The sequence below is a fragment of the Lolium rigidum genome, chromosome 4 (genome assembly GCF_022539505.1).
Source record: "Lolium rigidum isolate FL_2022 chromosome 4, APGP_CSIRO_Lrig_0.1, whole genome shotgun sequence".
Classification (NCBI taxonomy): domain Eukaryota; kingdom Viridiplantae; phylum Streptophyta; class Magnoliopsida; order Poales; family Poaceae; genus Lolium; species Lolium rigidum.
Genome location: NC_061511.1, coordinates 44,232,672 through 44,253,322, shown reverse-complemented (window position 1 = coordinate 44,253,322; position 20,651 = coordinate 44,232,672). Strand labels below are relative to the sequence as shown.

At 47.5% G+C, this 20,651-nt stretch overlaps 1 protein-coding gene and 1 long non-coding RNA gene across 2 annotated transcripts; both read left to right on the top strand.

The window, feature by feature from the left end:
- The first annotated feature begins 10,497 nt into the window (after window positions 1–10,497).
- On the top strand, window positions 10,498–13,876 carry LOC124707940 (diacylglycerol O-acyltransferase 2D-like). The gene is made up of 9 exons (XM_047239624.1): window positions 10,498–10,883; window positions 11,069–11,143; window positions 11,255–11,340; window positions 12,117–12,223; window positions 12,327–12,482; window positions 12,608–12,694; window positions 12,912–13,009; window positions 13,124–13,211; window positions 13,528–13,876. Exons 1-9 carry the CDS (start codon window positions 10,669–10,671, stop codon window positions 13,627–13,629), a joined length of 1,014 nt encoding a protein of 337 aa, XP_047095580.1. The 5' UTR covers window positions 10,498–10,668; the 3' UTR covers window positions 13,630–13,876.
- Window positions 13,877–16,005: 2,129 nt separating this feature from the next.
- LOC124708547 lies at window positions 16,006–17,649 on the top strand. The gene is made up of 2 exons (XR_007005198.1): window positions 16,006–16,188; window positions 17,390–17,649. It is a non-coding gene; the product is annotated as an uncharacterized LOC124708547 (long non-coding RNA).
- Window positions 17,650–20,651: the final 3,002 nt, after the last annotated feature.

The following is a 20,651-nucleotide window of genomic DNA, read 5'->3' as shown; positions in this document are numbered from 1 at the left end:
ACACTTCTGCATCATCCTCTTATATGTTGCTCCCGCGTTTTTCAAACCAAAAGGCATTGTTCTGTAGCAAAACACGCCGTAAGGTGCGATGAACGCTGTTTTTTACTTCATCTTCTTCTTTTAATCTAATCTGGTTATAACCAGAATACGCGTCCAGGAAGGAAAGACGTTCACATCCTGCCGTGGAGTCGATAATTTGGTCGATCCTCGGGAGGGGAAAGTGATCCTTTGGACAATGTTTATTGAGACACGTAAAATCGACGCACATGCGAAGGACTTTAGCGTTTTTATTTGGCACCAACACTGGGTTTGCCACCCATGTGGCCTCTGTGTGCAGTTCTTTGATAAAACCAGCTTCTCTCAGTCGATCAATTTCTGACAGCATAGCCTTGCGATTTGGTTCCAAACAACGTCGCAAAGGTTGTTTGATTGGTCTCGCTAGTGGATCCAAGTTTAGGTGGTGCTCGGCAAGTTCCCTGCGTACTCCTGGCATGTCAGCTGGACACCATGCGAAGATTTTCCAGTTCTCACGGAGGAACTCGACGAGCGCGCTTTCCTATGCGAGGTCCATGTCGTTTGCGATGGATGTCGTCTTTTTGGATCCGTCGGGTGAATCTGCACCTCCTTAGAATTTCTCTCAGTGTTAAAAGTTGATTCTTTGTTTGGCCTTCCAACGTCTGGCAGCACGTCGTAGTCAGTCATGAGCCTTGACGCCAAATACTCAGCTTGCATCCCGAAAGTTTCTGATATTCGATGAAAATCCTTATCACATTTATCGGCTAGGGCGAAGCTTCCTTTGACTGTGATTGGTCCTTTAGGTCCAGGCATCATCCACAACAGGTACGTATAATGTGGTACCGCCATAAATCTAGCGTATGCTGGTCGTCCCAACAGAGCGTGGTATTGCGACGGGAAATCTACAACTTCAAACTCCAACTTCTCGATTCTGTAATTTTCTCGGGTCCCAAACTGAACGTCGAGATTAATTTTCCCCAGCGGATAGCTTGGCTTCTCTGGTGTGATACCGTGAAATCTCGTGTCTGTTGGCTTCAAGTTTGCTAGGGATATGTTCATCTTCCTTAATGTATCTGCATACATAAGGTTTAAGCTGCTGCCACCATCTATAAATACGCGAGACACGTGAAATCCTGCGATGACCGCTGGTAGTATGAGTGCTGACTGCCCTGGTCGAGGAACTTGCTGTGGATGATCTGCTATAGTGAAACCAATATCTTGCCCTGACCAATTAAGGTACTCGACTGTTGGTGGAGGCATTTTCTCTGCCATGAACACCTGCCGCGAAATTACTTTCTGAGCTCTATTGGATGGCCTTCCCTTCTGAATCATCGAGACTGCTCCGTTAAAATTAGGATCGACGTAAGGTGGTGGTGCAGGTGCCGCCGCTATTCTGAGCTGATGTCGATTGTCGTCCGTAATCGCGGGAGGAGGTGGCAAGTGAACCTCACTTCTGGGTTCCCGAGGATTTCTTTGCGCTGCCTGTGCATTAGCATGCCCTGCATATCTTAGCATTGCTTGGAAATTACGACAATCCTTCTGCAGATGTCCCGACTGTCTTTTCCCGTTGCTGTCGAGGAAAAAGTGCATCTGACACGGCCCGTTCATCATTTCTTCGGGAGACACGAAAGGCCTTTGGAACCTTGGCCCGTTATTTTGCCTATTGTTTCGAGATTCATCTCTATTGTCGCCTCGTTGCTCATTACTTCTCTTGGTAATCATCTCTCGTTGTTTCCTCCTGCACTTGCTCGGAAGCCAGGCCGAGATTTGTCTCGGAGCATCATAGCTCGAGTACTGTCGAGGAAATTGTCGTCTTGGTTGATAATTTCGACCACGGTCTTCCTCTGGCGACCTATGCCGTTTGTTGTGGACAGCATCTTCTCCATCTGCCCATCTGTTTGCTATTTCCATTAATGCGGACACTGTCTTTGGATTGGTCGTTCCCAAATCCTCGACAAAATCTCCACGCCTGATCCCTGCGACAAACGCATCTATTGCTCTTTCATCAGATATATTTTCTGCCGAGTTTTTGATGATGTTCCACCTTTGGATATATTTTCTCATTGGCTCGTCAGGCTTCTGTCGACACGCCCGTAATTCCTCTAGAGATGCGGGTTTCTTGCAGGTGGACCTGAAATTCTTGACGAATATGTCCTCGAAGCTATCCCAACTGTCGATAGACCCGGGAGGAAGCTTTTTGATCCAAGATCGTGCGGCTCCACTTAAATGCACTTGGATGCTTTGCATAGCTGTTGACCTGGTTCCTCCAGTTACCTTCACCGTCTCGAGGTAATCAACTAGCCAGTCCTCTGGATCTTGCAGGCCGTCGAATTTCTTGAAGTTATCAGGCAACTTAAATCCCGAAGGGACTCGAGTTTTTCGTACTCTCCTTGTGAAACACGGCAAACCGCACATATCCTCGTCGTTTAATTCTCAAACGTATCTATAATTTCTTATGTTCCATGGTACTTTTATGATGATAGTCACATGTTTTATACACATTATATGTCATTATTATGCATTTTCCGGCACTAACGTATTGACGAGATGCCGAAGAGCCGATTCTGTTGTTTTACGCTGTTTTTAGTTTCAGAAATCCTAGTAAGGAAATATTCTCGGAATTGGACGAAATCAACGCCCAGGGGCCTATTTTTACACGAAGCTTCCAGAAGACCGAAGGAGTCACGAAGTGGGGCCACGGGGCGCCGCCACACTAGGGCGGAGCGACCTAGAGGGGGCCCGCGCGGCCCTAGCGTGTGGGGCCCCCGTGACGCCCCTTGACACCGCCCTTCCGCCTACTTAAAGCCTTCGTCGCGAAACCCCCGATCACCGAGAGCCACGATACGGAAAACCTTCCAGAGACGCCGCCGCCAATCCCATCTCGGGGGATTCAGGAGATCGCCTCCGGCACCCTGCCGGAAAGGGGAATCATCTCCCGGAGGTCTCTTCATCGCCATGATCGCCTCCGGATCGATGTGTGAGTAGTCCACCCCTGGACTATGGGTCCATAGCAGTAGCTAGATGGTTGTCTTCTCCTCATTGTGCTATCATGTTAGATCTTGTGAGCTGCCTATCATGATCAAGATCATCTATTTGTAATCCTACATGTTGTGTTTGTTGGGATCCGATGAATATTAAATACTATGTCAAGTTGATTATCAATCTATCATATATGTTGTTTATGTTCTTGCATGCTCTCCGTTGCTAGTAGAGGCTCCGGCCAAGTTGATACTTGTGACTCCAAGAGGGAGTATTTATGCTCGATAGTGGGTTCATGCCTCCATTGAATGCGGGGAGTGACGACAACCTCTAAGGTTGTGGATGTGTTGTTGCCACTAGGGATAGAACATCGATGCTTTGTCTAAGGATATTTGTGTTGATTACATTACGCACCATACTTAATGCAATTGTCCGTTGTTTGCAACTTAATACTGGAGGGGTTCGGATGATAACTTCGAAAGTGGACTTTTTAGGCATAGATGCATGTTGGATAGCGGTCTATGTACTTTGTCGTAATGCCCTGATTAAATCTCATAGTACTCATCATGATATATGTATGTGCATTGTTATGCCTTCTTTATTTGTCAATTGCCCAACTGTAATTTGTTCACCCAACATTTATCTTATGGGAGAGATACCACTAGTGAACTGTGGACCCCGGTCCAATTCTTTACATCTGAAATACAATCTACTGCAATTGTTCTTTACTGTTCTTCGCAAACAATCATCATCTTCCACACTATACATTTAATCCTTTGTTTACGACAAGCCGGTGAGATTGACAACCTCACTGTTACGTTGGGGCAAAGTACTTTGATTGTGTTGTGCAGGTTCCACGTTGGCGCCGGAATCCCTGGTGTTTCGCCGCACTACACTCCGCCACCATCAACCATCAACGTGCTTCTTGGCTCCTACTGGTTCGATAAACCTTGGTTTCTTTCTGAGGGAAAACTTGCTACTGTACGCATCACACCTTCCTCTTGGGGTTCCCAACGGACGTGTGTCAACTGCACGCATCAGCTACCCGGAGGGCGGAACAGGAAAAAACAGCGCCTCAAGCAGATCGACACCAGCAAGCAGCTGCAGCCAAACATTGACCAATTTTCATGACGTCTTCGTGAGTACTTAATTTCCGTCTAAAATTCCTTTGCTAGCTTTTATCCAGGCATTTCCTAAGTGTTACACCTTTACTTGTATGCAGCAAAACTTTCGAAAGCAAGCTCTCCAAGAACCCCAAGAAAAAGGCTAAGCCATCTCCGGCTTCTGTGCCCATTACACCGGAAGTGGAGGTTCCGCCCAAGGCCTCTTCCTCCGCCAAGCCGGATCCCAAGGATGTCATCAACCTTGATGATGTCCCGGAGGAACCAACTGCTGAATCCGGCAAAGGCGATTTCGGCAAGGGCGCATCCTCGCCTGCACCTCCGCCTGAACAACCCGCTGTTACCTCGGCTGGAGCTCCGGCTGATGATGCCGAAAAGAAGTTACTCCTAAGTCGTGCCACTGGCACGCCCCAGACGCATCCTCATCTTTTTCCGGTCCTGCAGAAAATCCCCCTCTCCTGCAGAAAATCTCCGTCCTGATGGACAAAGTGTGGGGACCCGCGGACACGGAACGACAAGAGCTGAACGACCTCAAAGGCGAGCTCAAAATCTTTTTCGCCAAGCACAAGAATGTGCGTCAGGTAACACCAGCCCCCAAGCAATGGTTTGTGCATTTTCCAAGTAACATGTATGAGCCAATGTCTATTCGACGGTACTCCAGAGGAGGGATCCTCCTGGAGGGGAGAAGAAGTAGGGGCCATTGGGCGGAGAGTCCTCGGGACGGTGGTACGCGATTTACCCAGCTTCGGAACACCTGCTCGAAGACAGGGCCTACTGCTGCTTGTCTGGAATTATCTGGGCATTTTCGCGTTGTTACAATGAGTTGTGGTTGTGCCTCTAAGGCTCCCAGGATCCGGCTTATAAAGGCGCACGAATCTAGGGTTTACATGGAGAGTCCTAGCCGGATTACAGGTTGCCTAACTACTGTACAATATCTTGCCGTGTATGTCAAGGATCCGCCTTCCATCTACGTCATACTGGGTCCGGGTTCCTCATGGGCCTCCACGGATCCGGCCTCCTCCGAAGTTCGGTTAGGATCCGGATTCCCGATCCTGGGCTGGACTTCATCCTTCATGATCAACAGCAACTGGGCCGCCCGATGGGCCACATGCCACAATACCGTCTGTGGTCCACCCGTGCTTGCCGGATCTAGGCACTGTCGATGCTACACCCATGAAGTATACCCACAACACTCTACTTTCCCTGCGTCCATCGTGGCCATCTTCCGGACTTGTCGCCGCGTTCTTATGTCGCTTGCGCCTCAGTAGTTTTTTTCCTTAATCTCTTCCTTTCTGCTTCATGGGCCTCCCTGCGCACCTCTTCCTCTGCATACTATGTGTAGCCTCATCATCCATCCTCTTTAGATTCACCTCGCGATTTTGAGCTTGCTCTGCCCTTAATTTCTGGATCTGCCTCTCTCGCTCTGCTTTATCATTAGCAACAACCTTTTTGTGATGCTCCTTCTGAAAGAACCTTGCCCGTGCATGCCATTGTTTCTCCTCAACCTCAGCTCCCGGCGCGCCCAGTCCATCTGCTCTTTGTCTATCCAGGGAAACCATTTGCACAAAACACTAACATTAAACTAGATACCTAAAGACATGCAAATATACCTAACTAAAATTCTGTCAAAACATACCGACGGCCTGGTTGATGACGAAGCTGAAAATATGGCGGGAGTGTTGTGGCGGAAGATACGGGCGGGAAATATTTTACCGGGAGAGCATATGCGGGAGATATGTGTGGGAAAATATTTGCGGAAGAGCTGACATGGAACCCTAAAACAAACCTTAAAATGAAAGAATGCATATCTTCAGATATTAGTAGGCCGGTCGGCCTGTAGCTGGCCGGTCAGTCTTGCCATCTGACACGGCAGGAACAGCCGACACCCTCTCGGCCTCCTATTGGCCGATCGGTCGTCTGTAAGCTGACAGAGTCACATAGCTGCAAAAGTTTGAAAACATGTGCTATTCCTAGAAAATAATAATAATTTCGTATTATTAAAAAATCGCTGAAGTCGGGCCAATACGGCTGGAATATCTCTTTCTTTGAAGTCGGGCTACCCACGACCGGACAGGACGAAGGATTCGTACTGACGTCCTTGTAGGTGGAAAAAGAAGAAGAAAGTCTATTTTATGATCAAAATGAACCATAAACTTCAAATCCATGTCGTTTGTAATGGCCGAGAAAAAGAATGATCCTAACCAGGATTACAAGCTACTATCACCGACAGTGGGTCCATGTGACATATTCATCTTTCTCCCTAATATTTTCCCCTTCTTATATTGAGCGCACTCGCCACACATCCCTTCATCCCACACGCTCCTTGAGCTGATGACCTCGGCCCGGATCTAAAAGAGAGATAAAACAAATTAAAGAAAGAACATAGGTAAACACGGTCTGTTGATTTTTTCAAAAATGAACACGGTCTGTTGATGAGATGAAGAACACATGTACGGCTCGGGAACGACGATGAAGGACTCCGGTGAGGCTTCAGAAACTACGTCAGGTGGGGCTACACGACCCAATGAGGACAACCAACACGTATTCATCTTACACATCAGCTCTTTCACAGGGAGAAGTAGTGTTGAGAGCGTACAGTATCAGGGGATGGCAGTTTGTGAGATCTAGGGCTTACCTTGTCAATTAGGAATGGAGGGAGAGGTGGGAGTGCGGTTAGTATAAGTGGATGAGAGTTGATAATATTTAGGGTATGAGTAGAAGCCGTGCGCCAGAAGTAGTGGGGAACTGTGACTGGGACAAATTTTATGTATTATGTAGAAAACAAGGCCGAAAAATAGGGTTTAAGTTTGTTTTATGGAACACATCTACTATACCCACATCGCCTGAGCACCAGATAAAAAAGCGTTGCTACTGTATGCGACCTACCACGATACTATTATGTGCTGGTATGCATTCTGTCATGCCGCATAAATATTCGACACCTTGATAGTCAATGATAAATAGCATTGGTCGGCAAATCACATTTTGCAGGTAGTTTTTGCTTGTGACGTCCAAAAAAATCTGCCGAAATGCGGGTCATTTTTGTAGTGCACCACTTCATGCTCTGCTATTGGCGCTTGCCCAAGAACACTGCCGAGACCATCGCCGCGTCCATCAACAGCAAGGGTTGTAGCCCATCGAGCACGGGCGAGCGCGCGCACATTGTTATCATCTTGGCGTTGCTCCACCTTACCGTCGTTTGGTAGTACGTGGTGGCCAGCGCGAGCGAGCCCATGGCATGGCCGTCTTGGAGGACGATGCCAAGTACATCACGAGCACTTACAAGCATGCCCAGGTCATCTTCATGTATGGTGCGGCCGCAAGCTCTACTATTGGAGATAGTGATATAGAGACAAATAATAATGTATATTTATTATATGTCAAATATTCGTAATTAGTTTCATGCCATGTTATAACTGTATTAAGAGGAAAATATTAATACACGTGTGGTATTGTAAACAACCAGGAGTCTCTAGTAAGCACACAAGTACATGACTAGTTCATTGAGGTCAATTGTTGGTTGAGGTCTTCCCGATGATGGACACACGTAATTGACAAGTGAGATCATATCATTGGATGAATGATATGGTGGGCATACCCACAACATAAGTATTGTAACATGATCAAGCGATATCGAGTTCAATGTTGCAATGCTTATAAAGTGCATAGTGACTTAATCTTTAGACCGTGAGATCATATTAATCATCATCCCCGGAGGTTGCCTTAGCTGCATCAACCGTCACACCGTGATGGGTGACCATAAAGGTGTAGTTAGGTATATCGATGGAATGGTTAAGGCCTATGTTATCAAGAGCGGGATTTGTTCCGTCAATGCACAGTAAGATACTTTTATAAGGGCCTACTCGGTGATGTTACATCCATGAAAGCTGCGCAGCGTATGTCTAAGTCACGGGCATGTAATCTCATGTGAATGAGTCGCTAACGAGACTGAACTTGGAATTGAGATACCGATTATCATGTCTCCGACAAGTGCCGGTATCAAATGAACAAAAAGAATAAGACTAATTGCATAGGTTCAAATGATGATCATATCTTCATGGAATACATAGTGATCGCAACGATTCTCCGGACTCCCTTAGTGACCACATGGTTGGTGACCTAGTCCCTGACCATAGCTATGATATTTAAAAATCGTAGGGTAACGTACTTAAGGGTTAAAGAAACTCAATGTAGTTTTGGATTCATCGGAGCTAAGATATATATTCAGAATATGGTTCCGGAGAAGTCCGAAAGATGTTCGAAATAGTTCAAGAGGTGTATCAAACTAATGGAAATTAAAGGATATGTTTAATATATTGATTGCATGAATTAATACATTAAAATATATTTAATTTAATAAAATTATGATTTATATTTAATTAAAAAGGGCATCCCTATTTTATTAGGCCCCATATGGAAGAGGCTAAATAAAAAAGAAAAGGAAAAAAGGGAAGGTGTGACCGGCTTGGCCTAGTGGGGCCTAATAAAATAGGGATGCCTAGAGGCCGACGGCCTACCTCATCTCCTCCTTTGTTTAGTCCCACCTTGCCCCCCTTTGCCCCTATATATAGTGGTTCATTGGGGGTAAAATAAAGATCCAATTAAATAGAGAAATATCTCTTCCTAGTTTCCGACTCCCTATGGTTCCCCGAAGAATTGCATAGAGAGGAGATAACTGCACCCAGTACGCGGGATTGCTGCCGGGATCCGGATCCAGAAGATCTACTTCCGCAACTTAGCTAGATCGAAGCCGGAGCATCGTTGAGCATCGTACGTGTGCGTAACTACAAGGCGTTCCACCTGCTACACCTAACGTCGGGGAGAGGACTTCTTCAGGAGGTTGGCGACGACTATTCGTCTACATCATCCACGTTCTAGCGACTGTTAACCGCTATCATTCTACGAGGGCACGTTGCCGATATGACATCCGTTGCTGTATTACTACACAGATATATTTTGGGCGTTTTAGGGTTCGTATGAAAGTAGGAAATTTTTGTTTTCTGCTACGAGACCCAACATCTATGACATCAATGGGCGTGAGTGCCTCGACATGGTTGCGTGCATCACCGTCAACGCCCTCGGTCACTGCGACCCTGAATTCGTCGACGCCGCCACAAACTAGTCCAAGCGCCTCGCCAATGCTAGCAGTTGCCACTGTTCCCCAGTTACACCTCCTCCCCTAGCTCCTCGAACCCCAACTCGTGCCGCAATGTCTAGCTCCTAAACCCGACCAAGCTAACTCTACAAACCCTAAACCCAACATGGCTAGCTCATCTTCCCCGTCCCACCACAACCCTCGATCGTATTAACAGACTTTTTATTCTCGCACACGTAGGTGGATCTCGCCAAGCGGCTCGTGGAGGTCCTCTCCGCTAACCTCGTGTTCTTGGCGAACTCTAGCATTGAGCTGCCCGCTGCATGCTAGTTGTTTTTGCGAGCTCGTCGCAGAGTGCTTGTTGTTGTGTGTGCTTGCTGCTGGCGCATGTTAGCTATTTGCTATATGCTAGTCGTCGTTGTTCGTAACTGCTGGTTAGAGAGATAGGATAGCAGTAGAAGTTGATAAGGCATGTGGGCCGATGTGTAGAAGTTGATAAGGGGCATGTGGGCCAATGTCGTAAGTGACATTAGGAATTTTAAGTTTTATTTTTGTGTTTCAAAGAATAGCTCAAGATTTGATTTAGATCGAAATTAAATAGTTTAAGTTAGAGCATCTCCACGGGTGGCTCTCAAATAGTAGCCGACAACACATATACCTGCTACGTTTTTGGTCGTCGGCAGCAAGTGCCGGTCAAAAAATTTCAATGCTACTCCCTATATCCACTCCCAATAGGAAAAAAAATCCCCAAATCAACGAAGTGGCATGGGTTTGGTGTCGGCGACCGCAATAGCCTCTCTTGGCAGAAGGGTTGGTTGGGGCTCACCGTCTATTATATTAAGCTCAGGATAGCATTGATTTCATATGGGGTCACCCATGAGCACTTTCTCTCAATATGACCCCTAAATCGCCGCCGGGCATGATTTGGGGCTCCTGGTGGAGATGCTTTTGTAGAAGGTAGGAAAATAGAGTTGGGGATTCATTTCACCCAACCTCTACGATTTTAAGGTTGAAAATAGATTTTTTCCTAAAGGGAAAAAAATCGACCTGGCAAGGTATGCATCGTGGCGCCGCGCGGCGGGATGGGCGCCGCCACGTCGCCGGTTGCATGCGACGCGCACACGGCACACACTGGAACAGCAACGACCAGAAGCAGACAGCAATGGTCTTTAAAAGGCGGTGTGGCCCGTCTGAAGCGCCACATCCGACGGCCGACGCGCCACCGCACGCGCACCAAAAACCGACGGGAAGCAGCTTGGCATCTTGCGGGACGGATCCGCCCGCTTCTGCCGCGGAGCCAGCGTGAGCGTGAGCGTGAGCGTGAGCGAGCAAGAAACACCTACCCGCCCACGGCGCGCGCGGGAAGCGGCGGAGACCGGCCGGGACTTTTCCTTCTCCCTCTTCTTCCCCGCCTCCCGCCCCGGCCCTCCTGCTCATTTCATTCATCCCCATCCCGACATGGGCGCCAATGGCACGCTGAGCGACGCGGCGGTGGCGGCGGCGGAGGAGGAGAGGCCCGAGGGGGAGGACGGCGAGGCGATGATCTTCCGGGGCAGCAACTACTCGCTGCCGCGGACCATAGCGGCGCTGGCGCTCTGGCTGGGGGGCATCCACTTCAACGTCATCCTCATCCTCGCCTCGCTCTTCCTCTTCCCGCTCCGCCTCGCCGCCCTGTGCGTCCCGTCCCCATCCCCATCCTATCTTTTTCGAATGGTTCCCTTTTTCAATTGCTGCTCATCAAAGCGCCCCTTTTTCTTCCCACGAAGCAAAAGAGCATCTTTTTCTTGTTCCTTTTCCTCTTATGCTCATGTCCACCAGTCCATGTTTGCTGACTCGTGTCATCCCCATCCTGATGCAGGGTGGTGGCATTGCAGCTCGTGTTCATGGTCATCCCGCTCAACGACGAGGACAAATGGGGCCGCAAGATCGGCAGGTTCGTCTCCCTCCCCGGTCTTCCTTTTTAATTGCTAGTAGAATTTATTTGCTCGATTTTGTTCCTGGTTGACGATGAACTGACGGGTTGCGTGCGGCTCCCCTGGTGCAGGTTCATCTGCAGGTATGCCATGGGGTATTTCCCGATTAGCCTGCATGTGGAGGACTTCAAGGCCTTCGATCCCACCAGGGCTTACGGTGAGTTCCCCGCAAAACGGTTTCCGTTTTTGTGCATGCTTTGATCATCATATCTAGCTCTGGACTAGATTCCCTGGGCTAATTCGGTTGCTGATGATATACATCAAAAAGGGGAAAGAACAGAGTTAGGCTGGTGCCAATGCACCGCCCGCCTCCCGCCCCGCCACGTCAGCTTTTCTCCCACTCTCACCCCACTCTCACCCCACCTTGCCAATGCATGAGCTATAGTCCCACTCTCACTTCTCTCCTCCACATCACCATTTCTTTTCCACATTAAGTTATTTCATTCGATTTTGTTTAGACATTCAAAATAATGCAAGAAATTATTTTATTCAACTTAAAATGTTACCGATTACATCATAAAATAGTGCCAGCTCTATTTAAATTGTTGTGCAAAAAGCCCCTCAAAATTTGGCTCAAAACACCCTAAAATGCCAAAATTTGGCTCAAAACACCCTAAAATGCCAAATCCTACCAATTTTTCCTAAGTCCAGGGGTTTTCTGCAAAACCCCCTTTGTCTTCTACCTCCCGCCCCGCCTCTCGCCCACCCCGCCATCGCTGCCGCCCCGCTCCCGCCTCCCTCCCGCCTCGCTCTCGCCGCCAACGCGGGCGGCAGCCGGGCGCCCCCGCCGGCGCCCCTCCCTCTCGTCTCGCCCGCCTCCCGCCTCTCTCCCGCCCCGCGCCGGGCGGTACCGCCCCCGCTCTCTCCCGCGTTGGCACCAGCCTTAGGAAACTGAGTTTCTGCTCTACTGATGTATGCATACTATATTTGCAGTCTTCGGCTATGAGCCACATTCAGTGCTGCCCATCGGTTGCGCAGCTCTCGCCAATCATGTCGGGTTCATGCCTCTGCCCAAACTCAAAGTCCTCGCCAGCAGTGCGGTAAGGCCCCTGAATTCTCCCTTGTACCACAATTTTGTCACTGATGATGACCTGAATTTAGTCGGCTGTGTTCCTTATTCTCTTCATGGTTCGTTTGTGCTAGGTGTTCTACACCCCATTCCTGAGGCAAATATGGACATGGTTAGGGCTGATTGCTGCGACTAGGAAGAATTTCTACTCCTACCTTGAAGCCGGTTATAGTTGCGTCGTGGTGCCCGGAGGTATACAGGAGATTCTTCACATGGACCATGACTCGGAGGTTTGTGTTTATCAATGACTTTCTGGCTTGTACCGTTCCCTTGCACGAGCAGCATTGACTTTCGAGTTAAAGTATGTTAAGTTTGTCAGCTACGCGTGGAGATCCAACCCTTGCGTGTTTTGCAGGTTGCTTTCCTTAATTCGAGAAAAGGCTTTGTCAAGATAGCTATGCAGTCTGGCTGCCCTTTAGTCCCTGTTTTCTGCTTCGGACAGGTAGCAAGATTGTTTTAGTTGGCGTTAATAAAAATTTGATTGCTTTAACTGTAAATGTCGAAAGCAAACTAGAACAAATACAGTCCCTGCTTTCTGCTATGCAGTATGGCGTATATTTTAGTTCATATGCTCACCAACTGTACTATTGGCTTCTTATCGCTGAATACATTCATGAGGAGTTACTGTTGCTGATTATCTGTCGTTGTTATCTGGTCAGAGCAAAGCTTACAGGTGGTGGAGACCAGGAGGCAAACTGTTTGTGAACATTGCTAGAGCACTCAAATTCACCCCTATTATCTTCTGGGGAAGATACGGGTAACTCCCTGCAACATCCTTTTTCTTTACAGATAGTTAAAATAAACATCGATGTGCTTATTTGCAAATTGGTCTAAATGATTTTCCATCGCCTACTGGCGCATCTGAATGCAGGACACCGATTGCTTTCTCGACACCTATGCATGTGGTTGTTGGTAGACCCATTGAGCTGAAGAAAAATCCTCTGCCTACCATTGATGAGGTGAAAACCATAATGATGTTACTGCTGCCAGGAACAATTTTGTGGATCTACTGAAAACTCAGCTATTAGAAAAACTTAAGCTGATTACCATCTAAGAGTTCACATCTGCACATTTCACATCACCTTGGACAGGAACATGCACTTCTTCCACCGAAATTAAGCCATCGATGAAAATGAAGTGTTATACAAAATGACTTTCCTGACAGTGGCACAATAGTATTTTCTTTTGTTAATACCTCATTGCCCAAAAAAAACATGCTTGCATATTGCTTTATTAGTTTTCAGTTTCCTAAGAGAAGTTTCCTGCTGCCCACAGATAAACGAAGTACACGGACAATTCGTGGGTGCCTTGCAAGAACTGTTCGAGAAATACAAGGCAAAAACTGGATATCCCAGCCTCCATCTAAGAGTCCTGTAATTGAGGAATCATATAATATTGCAGTGGTAAGCTTAAGCTTAGGCTTCAAGAATAATGGCTATGCACTAGGCTATCACATTAATTCAGCGACGCTTGCGGTGTGTTCGACCATTGCGCGAAGATCGAATTCTGTGGAGTTGTTGTACGGCCATTATGTAGCTATACGGGCACGTGTTGATGATCATAAGGCGCCTCTGATGTAAACGGATTGCCACTGGTTGCTCATAAGTAAAGCCTTGTAAACGTAGATCCTTCGGAGGAAATCTTAGTTCGTCCTGGGAAATTCAATTCGGCACATGGGAGCATATGCTCCTGCCACCGGAAAATATTTTCAAATGTTCAAAAAAAATCAAACAAAAAATTTCTCACTAACGTATCAACATTTTACGTGCGCACATCAAGTCTTGCGAAAAATCGACATTTTTTTTGACTTGTATAAAAAAGACAAATCAAACGTCTCGTACACAACCTTTTTTTACACAAAAATTTGTCTTTTTTACATATAACACTCAAAATGTCGGTTTTCTGTGAAACCACTTTCTGAACGTGTAAAATTTCAAGATGTATCCACTAAATTTTATGTTCAAATTTTTCAACATTTTAAAAGTACATTTAAAATGATGTTTAAAAACCGGGAGCATATGCTCCCGGGTGCCAAAACGGCACTCCCGTTTCGTCCTTTGCTTTTTAGCTTGGATGATTGCAAATCTGCGATAAATGTGTGACGTGCTCAGAAGTGTTCATGTGTTGCTATATCGCGCACGCGAGGCACGGGGATGATGACCCTCTCCTCTAAGCAAGAGAAAGCTATAAGGGTTAGTTCGGTTGCTCGCCAAGTTATTTTCGCACTCCTCGAGAAGAATTTGGTTCGTTTGCTTGGTCTGCTTGCACCGTTTTCGTGCACCGAACGTTTGCTTGGTCTGCTTGCACTGTTTTCCTGCACCGAACGAGTTTTTAAGCTGCCAAAATATTAGTCCGTCAAGACCAAACGATTCGAATAAAAATAATGCATTCAAGGACTCGAAATATTTGCGAAGAAGATGAAGGATGGAGATTTTACCCGATTTTTCGTATAAAATCTCGGGGTTACTAATATGGGTGTGCCTAATGGACATATCACACGTGTCCTTGGTTACGTTACCCGGAGACTTGAAGGCCCATGCCGAAGATATGCGGTCCAAGAAAGTAGAGTCAATATAGGAAAACTTGTAACAATATATGGAAAGGCCCAACACGGCCCGATGTTTTATATACTTGTACGACATGGAAACCCTCATTTTCAAAAAAAAAAAAAAAAAATGAAACCGTGTCTAGGAGGAACTAGACACTTTTTGATATAGTAGAAGCGGGACTTGGCGTGACAATTCCGAAATTCGTCCCTGACAGGAATCGAACTCTGGTCGTTGGAGTGCGCCACTGCGACCCCAACCACTGGGCTAAGCCCACGTCGTCATTGCCCTCTATTTTCACGAAACCCTAAATTTACATCCGTAAGCATTGACGAGTTGATACCTCGTCACTTAGTATCGTAGGATAATAGGATCTGTCAACCATGGGTAACATCACGAAATTTGAAGAGGTGAACATAAGCCATTTTATAGCACATAACCAAACACCATTTTTTCCCCTCTAGCTACCATATTTTTAAATGGGGCGGCCTATCAAACCTGCACCGAAACAAGTTGTTGTGAACCAAACTATGTGCGTAAACAGGTTTAGCTTCGATTTCCACTGATGCAGCAGCTGACGGGCATAATCGGGAAAACAAAAAAAAAATCATGCAAGTAACTAAACAAGCCTTAACTCAACCTTTCCATGGCCGAGCACTGGTTCGCAGCCAGAGTCCATCTCCTACCTCCGTTCGTCCAGTTTGCCCACCCACAAAATCCCCTCACTCTGTTTCCGGCTGCCACGGACGTGCACCCTCGTAGCCCCTCCTCTCTCCCCGGCTTGAGCAGCGGCGGAGACGCGATCCACCCTTCCGAGCCAGGGTCCAGCCGCCGCCAACGCGCACCCCCGTATCCCCTCCTCCTCGGTCGATTTGAATGGCCCTACGAACTAGGGTTCCGGCCGTCGCCGACGCGGACCACCGTGTGGCGCATCTGGTCGATCTTGGGCCAGGAGCCATCCGCGGACATGAAGTTTTAGGAGGGCCGCGCGGCCCAGCCGGTCAAGTACTGAGCCGAGGCACAGGCGGTCTCGCCGGCGGTTGCCACCGAGCGCGGTGACGAAGCTGAAGCTGCGGGTGGCCGAGGCAGAGGCGGTGTCGCCGGCGGTTGCCGCCGAGTGCGGCGACGAAGCTGCAGGTGGCCGAGGCAGAGGCGGTGTCGCCGGCGGTTGCCGCCGAGCACGGCGACGAAGCTGCAGGTGGCCGAGGCAGAGGCGGTGTCGCCGGCGGCAACCGCCGAGCGTGTCAGACGGCGTCCCGGACAAGGCTGACCATGGTTGGCGGCGGAGTTAGAGCGGCGGAAGTTGCGGAGGTCTGGTGATTGACGGCTAGTGCCTCACAGAGTCTCCACTGATGGGGCGACGAGGCCTGAAATCCAATCATAGGACTAGGTAATGCTTCTGCCTCAATCCATAGCTCTCTCGAGATGAAATCATATCATCATGAACTCTAATTTAATTGGTGGTTCGCATTGCTCAGTTAATTATGACTTATGAGTTCACGGTAGCTTAGTATATTTGGTTACCATTCTGTATGCTCTTTTGGAATATTTGTCGGCACTGTATTTGTTTAGAGTTAATTATATATGAACCAAGAACCTTCAGCTGCTTAAAAATAATAAGCAATTACCCATTTATCAACAAGCTCTTTCGCTAATTTTCTGTTGGGACTTGGTTCTTACCAAAGGCTGCATACACACCGTAACAGAAAACCTGTTCACTCAAATTTGTTAATGATGTTTTGTTAGTTACTACCACAATTGCATTCTTAAGACCTGCTGAATTAAAGTACGCCACACATACATCTTCACCATTTGATCATCTTCACCATTTGATTGGTGTTCAATTCACACTCCTGATGTTTCTGACCAAGAGAGTACAAAAACAGAACCAACCCCTATCTTTCTCACCAACATGGTACAAGAACAGAGGCATTCCTCATTCAAATCAGCGCTAAGGCAGCCCTAGTACCAAAGTTATCGTCAGTTGGTTAATTGGTTAACCAAGCAACTTAGCGTTATGGTCATCTTGTGTCAGCAATGGCTATTGGCTTGACTTCTGCTGCCTTTACGGCTGCTAGCTTAATTTACCTGATTGTCATCTTTTCTTAGCCAATGTTGCTTTTGTTTATATTTAATTTCTAGAACTGAAATTATATTTAACCAGGTAGTCTAAACATCTGGTACATATTTGTAATGTTGTGGTATAAATCATAGATTGTACTATACTATATAGAAGACATAGTGCTACTATAAACTGGTGTCGAGCATTCCTGCTGTTTTTCTAGCAGTTCCATTCACTGATTAGTACAATGAGCTCCTATAACTTTGCTAGTGCACTCCATGTGTTCCTGTCTAGTGTGCTGCAGCTACCTAGCATGAATGGCCGGTGCTGGGAAAGCAGCTACCCTTAAGTCACTCTCATTGACATTATGTGATATACTTTCGTTGCTAGTCCTATAAAAAATTGGTACTTCTGTTGCTAGCTTACCTTGCATTGCAAGATTATCCGCGGTAGTACTGCTTTAATTTTGTCTCAGTTGAGATACAAAATAAAGGAACTCCTAACTTGTAATTGTTGTCTTGTATGACAGGTTGATGCTGATGAAAGAATTTGGCTGGAGCTGGATGGAGGAATGATATCATCACCTATTTTTAGAAGGATCATAAAATTTGTGTACTTAGCCAGAATATTCTTCTTATAGAAATAACGAGGCATGTGTTTTAGCTCCGGTCTGTCGAGCATATATTTAATCGTGTGTTCATGTAGTCTATGATGAGATGTTTAAGCTCCATGTAAATTTATCTCGCCAACTGAATTTTTTCATGGCATTATATTGATGTTTCTTTGTCTTGTCGTGCAAAATCATTTAGGTTCACCACTCTCCATAGACAGCTCGATCTCCATCCGAGGAGCACCGCATCTGCAAGGGGAGCTCAGATGTTTGTTCTCGTTTAGTTTTTTCAATAGAGCACACATAAAGACGCTGGATAACTATGTATGTGCCCGGCTTTTTATTAGTTCCTCATTTCTAACGCCAAACCCCTTCAACTTGGCATATGAGTTGTAGTACTTGTAATCTTCTTCCTCTCAAGAAAAAGTTTCATTAACCTCCATACCCTCCATGACATACACTGCAATTATGAATCAATGCTAGACTATATTATAAGTCTGAGAGTCAAATTAACACATGTTTCAGTATGAATATGAATATGGCAATATCGGTGTCATTCCATTCTTAAATTCTTAAATTATTCACATGGTTTGCCACGGGTGAAACTTACAATGGATCTGCATAGGGATTCAGTCACCCTGCACATTCTCAGTTTCTAGTCCTGCTACCAGCATCTAGGCAACATAAAAAAAGATAAAACTATTCAGAGGGGTTTGCCATGGGTGAAACTCACAATGGAATCTGCATAGGGGTTTGCTGCTTGTGGAATTCTCAATATGATGCAAATTTACGAGCTAATTTCATCTCAGAGTGTGAATTTACTTAGGATGAGGGCATGGCAGATGAGGATGCGGAGTCGCTGCGGCGAGGTCCACGAGTGGGCGACCCCAGTCAAACACGACGGCGAAAAGCGGGTGTGGCGGGAGCGCGACGGGGAACAGGAACAGAGATACGTCGGTGCCGGCGACCAAGACGACGGCAGGAGGATGCGCAGAGGCGCAGAGCGATCGCGTGAGGCAGAGGACAGACGACGACCTCGGTAGTAAATGGGCTGAGATCTTGGCCCAGCAGCAAGTTCCATTACGGAAAAAAGCTTCCACTATTTCAAAGAGTTGGAAACGTCTATGATACCCTCAGAAAAAAAATGGTGACATGTTTGTATACTGCTCCCTGCAGTATAGGGTACCGTAAAAACCCTCGGAACCGTTTAATGGTCTCTACCCTATCAGAACGCTCCATTACTTCAACTTAGCCTCTCTACGGTCACTGCTGCAATTTCACTTCTTCCATCCTCTTCTTCTATGACGACTGACCTCCTAAACCATCCTCATCTTCTTTGTGAGAGTTTAGGAACCACACATTGTGGTATCTTGTATTGATCTATATATAGGGGGAATACAAGACAGAGTCCTTGTCACATACGACACGGACACATACAGGATTACACATATACAACCGTGTCTCTATACAAATACATATACGGTTACATATTCTAACACCCTCCCTCAGTCGAAAATGAGCGTCCTACGAATGTTGAGACTGTCCCGAAAATCCAAAAAGAGAGGAGATGGTAATCCTTTAGTGAAGATGTCCGCAAACTGTGAAGAACTCGGCACATGAAGTACCCTAACATCGCCTATGGTTACTCGATTCCGTACGAAATGAAGATCAATCTCCACATGCTTGGTGCGCTGATGGTGCACTGGATTCTGTGTCATGTAGACTGAACTAACATTATCACAGAACACAATAGTTGCACCCGAGACTGGCCGATGAAGCTCCTGAAGAAGCTGGCGAATCCAACAAGTCTCTGCCACCAAATTTGCAACTGCCCGGTATAAGAGAAGGAACCAGAAGGGGACGCCGGTGATGACAATGAGGAGAAGCAGCGGGAGCACATGGCTTCTCCTCCTTGTCATCACCGGCATCCCCTTCTGGTTCCTTCTCGGGTGGACTGGTGGAAGAAGCTTGGACCGGGTAGAGAGCTCCGAAGCTATTGCATCTGAGAATCTCGGTCCTGGTATGCAGATCCTTCACAGAAAAACCAATAGGGTCAAATTCAACAGAGACATGATTATCAGTAGTGAATTTACACACTGACAGAAGGTTTTTGACAATGTGAGGAGCTACTAAGACATTACGAAGGTAAAGTGGGCGGGTGGAGGAGGAAAGGGGACGTGCGTGACCGGTAGCAGTGACCGGAAGAGAGGAACCATTTACCGACAATGACCACACGAGAAGAAGGTGAAGGGGGAGACACGGATGTGAGCATACCGGGGTCGGACGCGAAGTGGGAGGATGCGCCAGTATCCAGTACCCATTCACGAGGAGGAGCTTGCAGTCCCATAGTCTGGAACTGATTGAGCAGAGCCTGCTGGTCCCAGGAGGCCGCCGAAGGTGCCGGTGGCGGAGGCGCATCGATGGGAGCGGTGTTGCCGTAGCCGTGGGGCAATGGTGGAGTGCCATAGCCGTAGGGGGGAACCGCACCATATGGGCTGTGCGCGTAGTAGGCATGAGAGGGCGGTGTGGGGCGGGGCACGTAGTGTTGCCGACCAAGCAAGCCGGCCTGGCAGTAGGGCCACATCTGGAAGGCGCCGTTCCAGGGAAGCTGCATCGGCGTCCAAGATGGGGCGGCTGGGGCCGGAGCCATAGCGGGCGTGACCTCTTTGTCCTGCTTCTCCTTGTCCTGCTTCTTTTTCTTCTTCTTCCCCTTGCCGTCACCCTTGCCAGGGTTAGGGTTTGGTTTGGGCGTGGTGGAGTAGAGAGCCGTGTCACCGGAGCGGGATCGACGGTTCTTCTTCTTCATGTCCTGAAGCTCAAGGAGAGACCGGCATTGGTCGAAGGTCATCCCAGGCATGAGGGAGATGAGATCGGCGGCTGAGTCGTATTGCTCGGGGAGGCCGTTAAGACACTGGATGACGAGCTTGGCGTCGTCGACTGGAGCGCCTAGATCAGTAAGGCCATCAGAAAGGCTCTTAACTTTGGTCAAGTAGTCCTTCATCGTCAGCTCTCCCATGTCAAGCCCGTCGAGCTCGGTGGAGAGATGAAGCTGGCGGTTGATCTTGTGGTCGGTGAAGAGGCCGTTGATGTTGTTCCAGAGATCGACGGCTAGAGGATCATCGCCCTGTGTCATGACTGCGTCGAGGAGGCCAAGGGAGACAGACCCATAGAGCCACGAGAC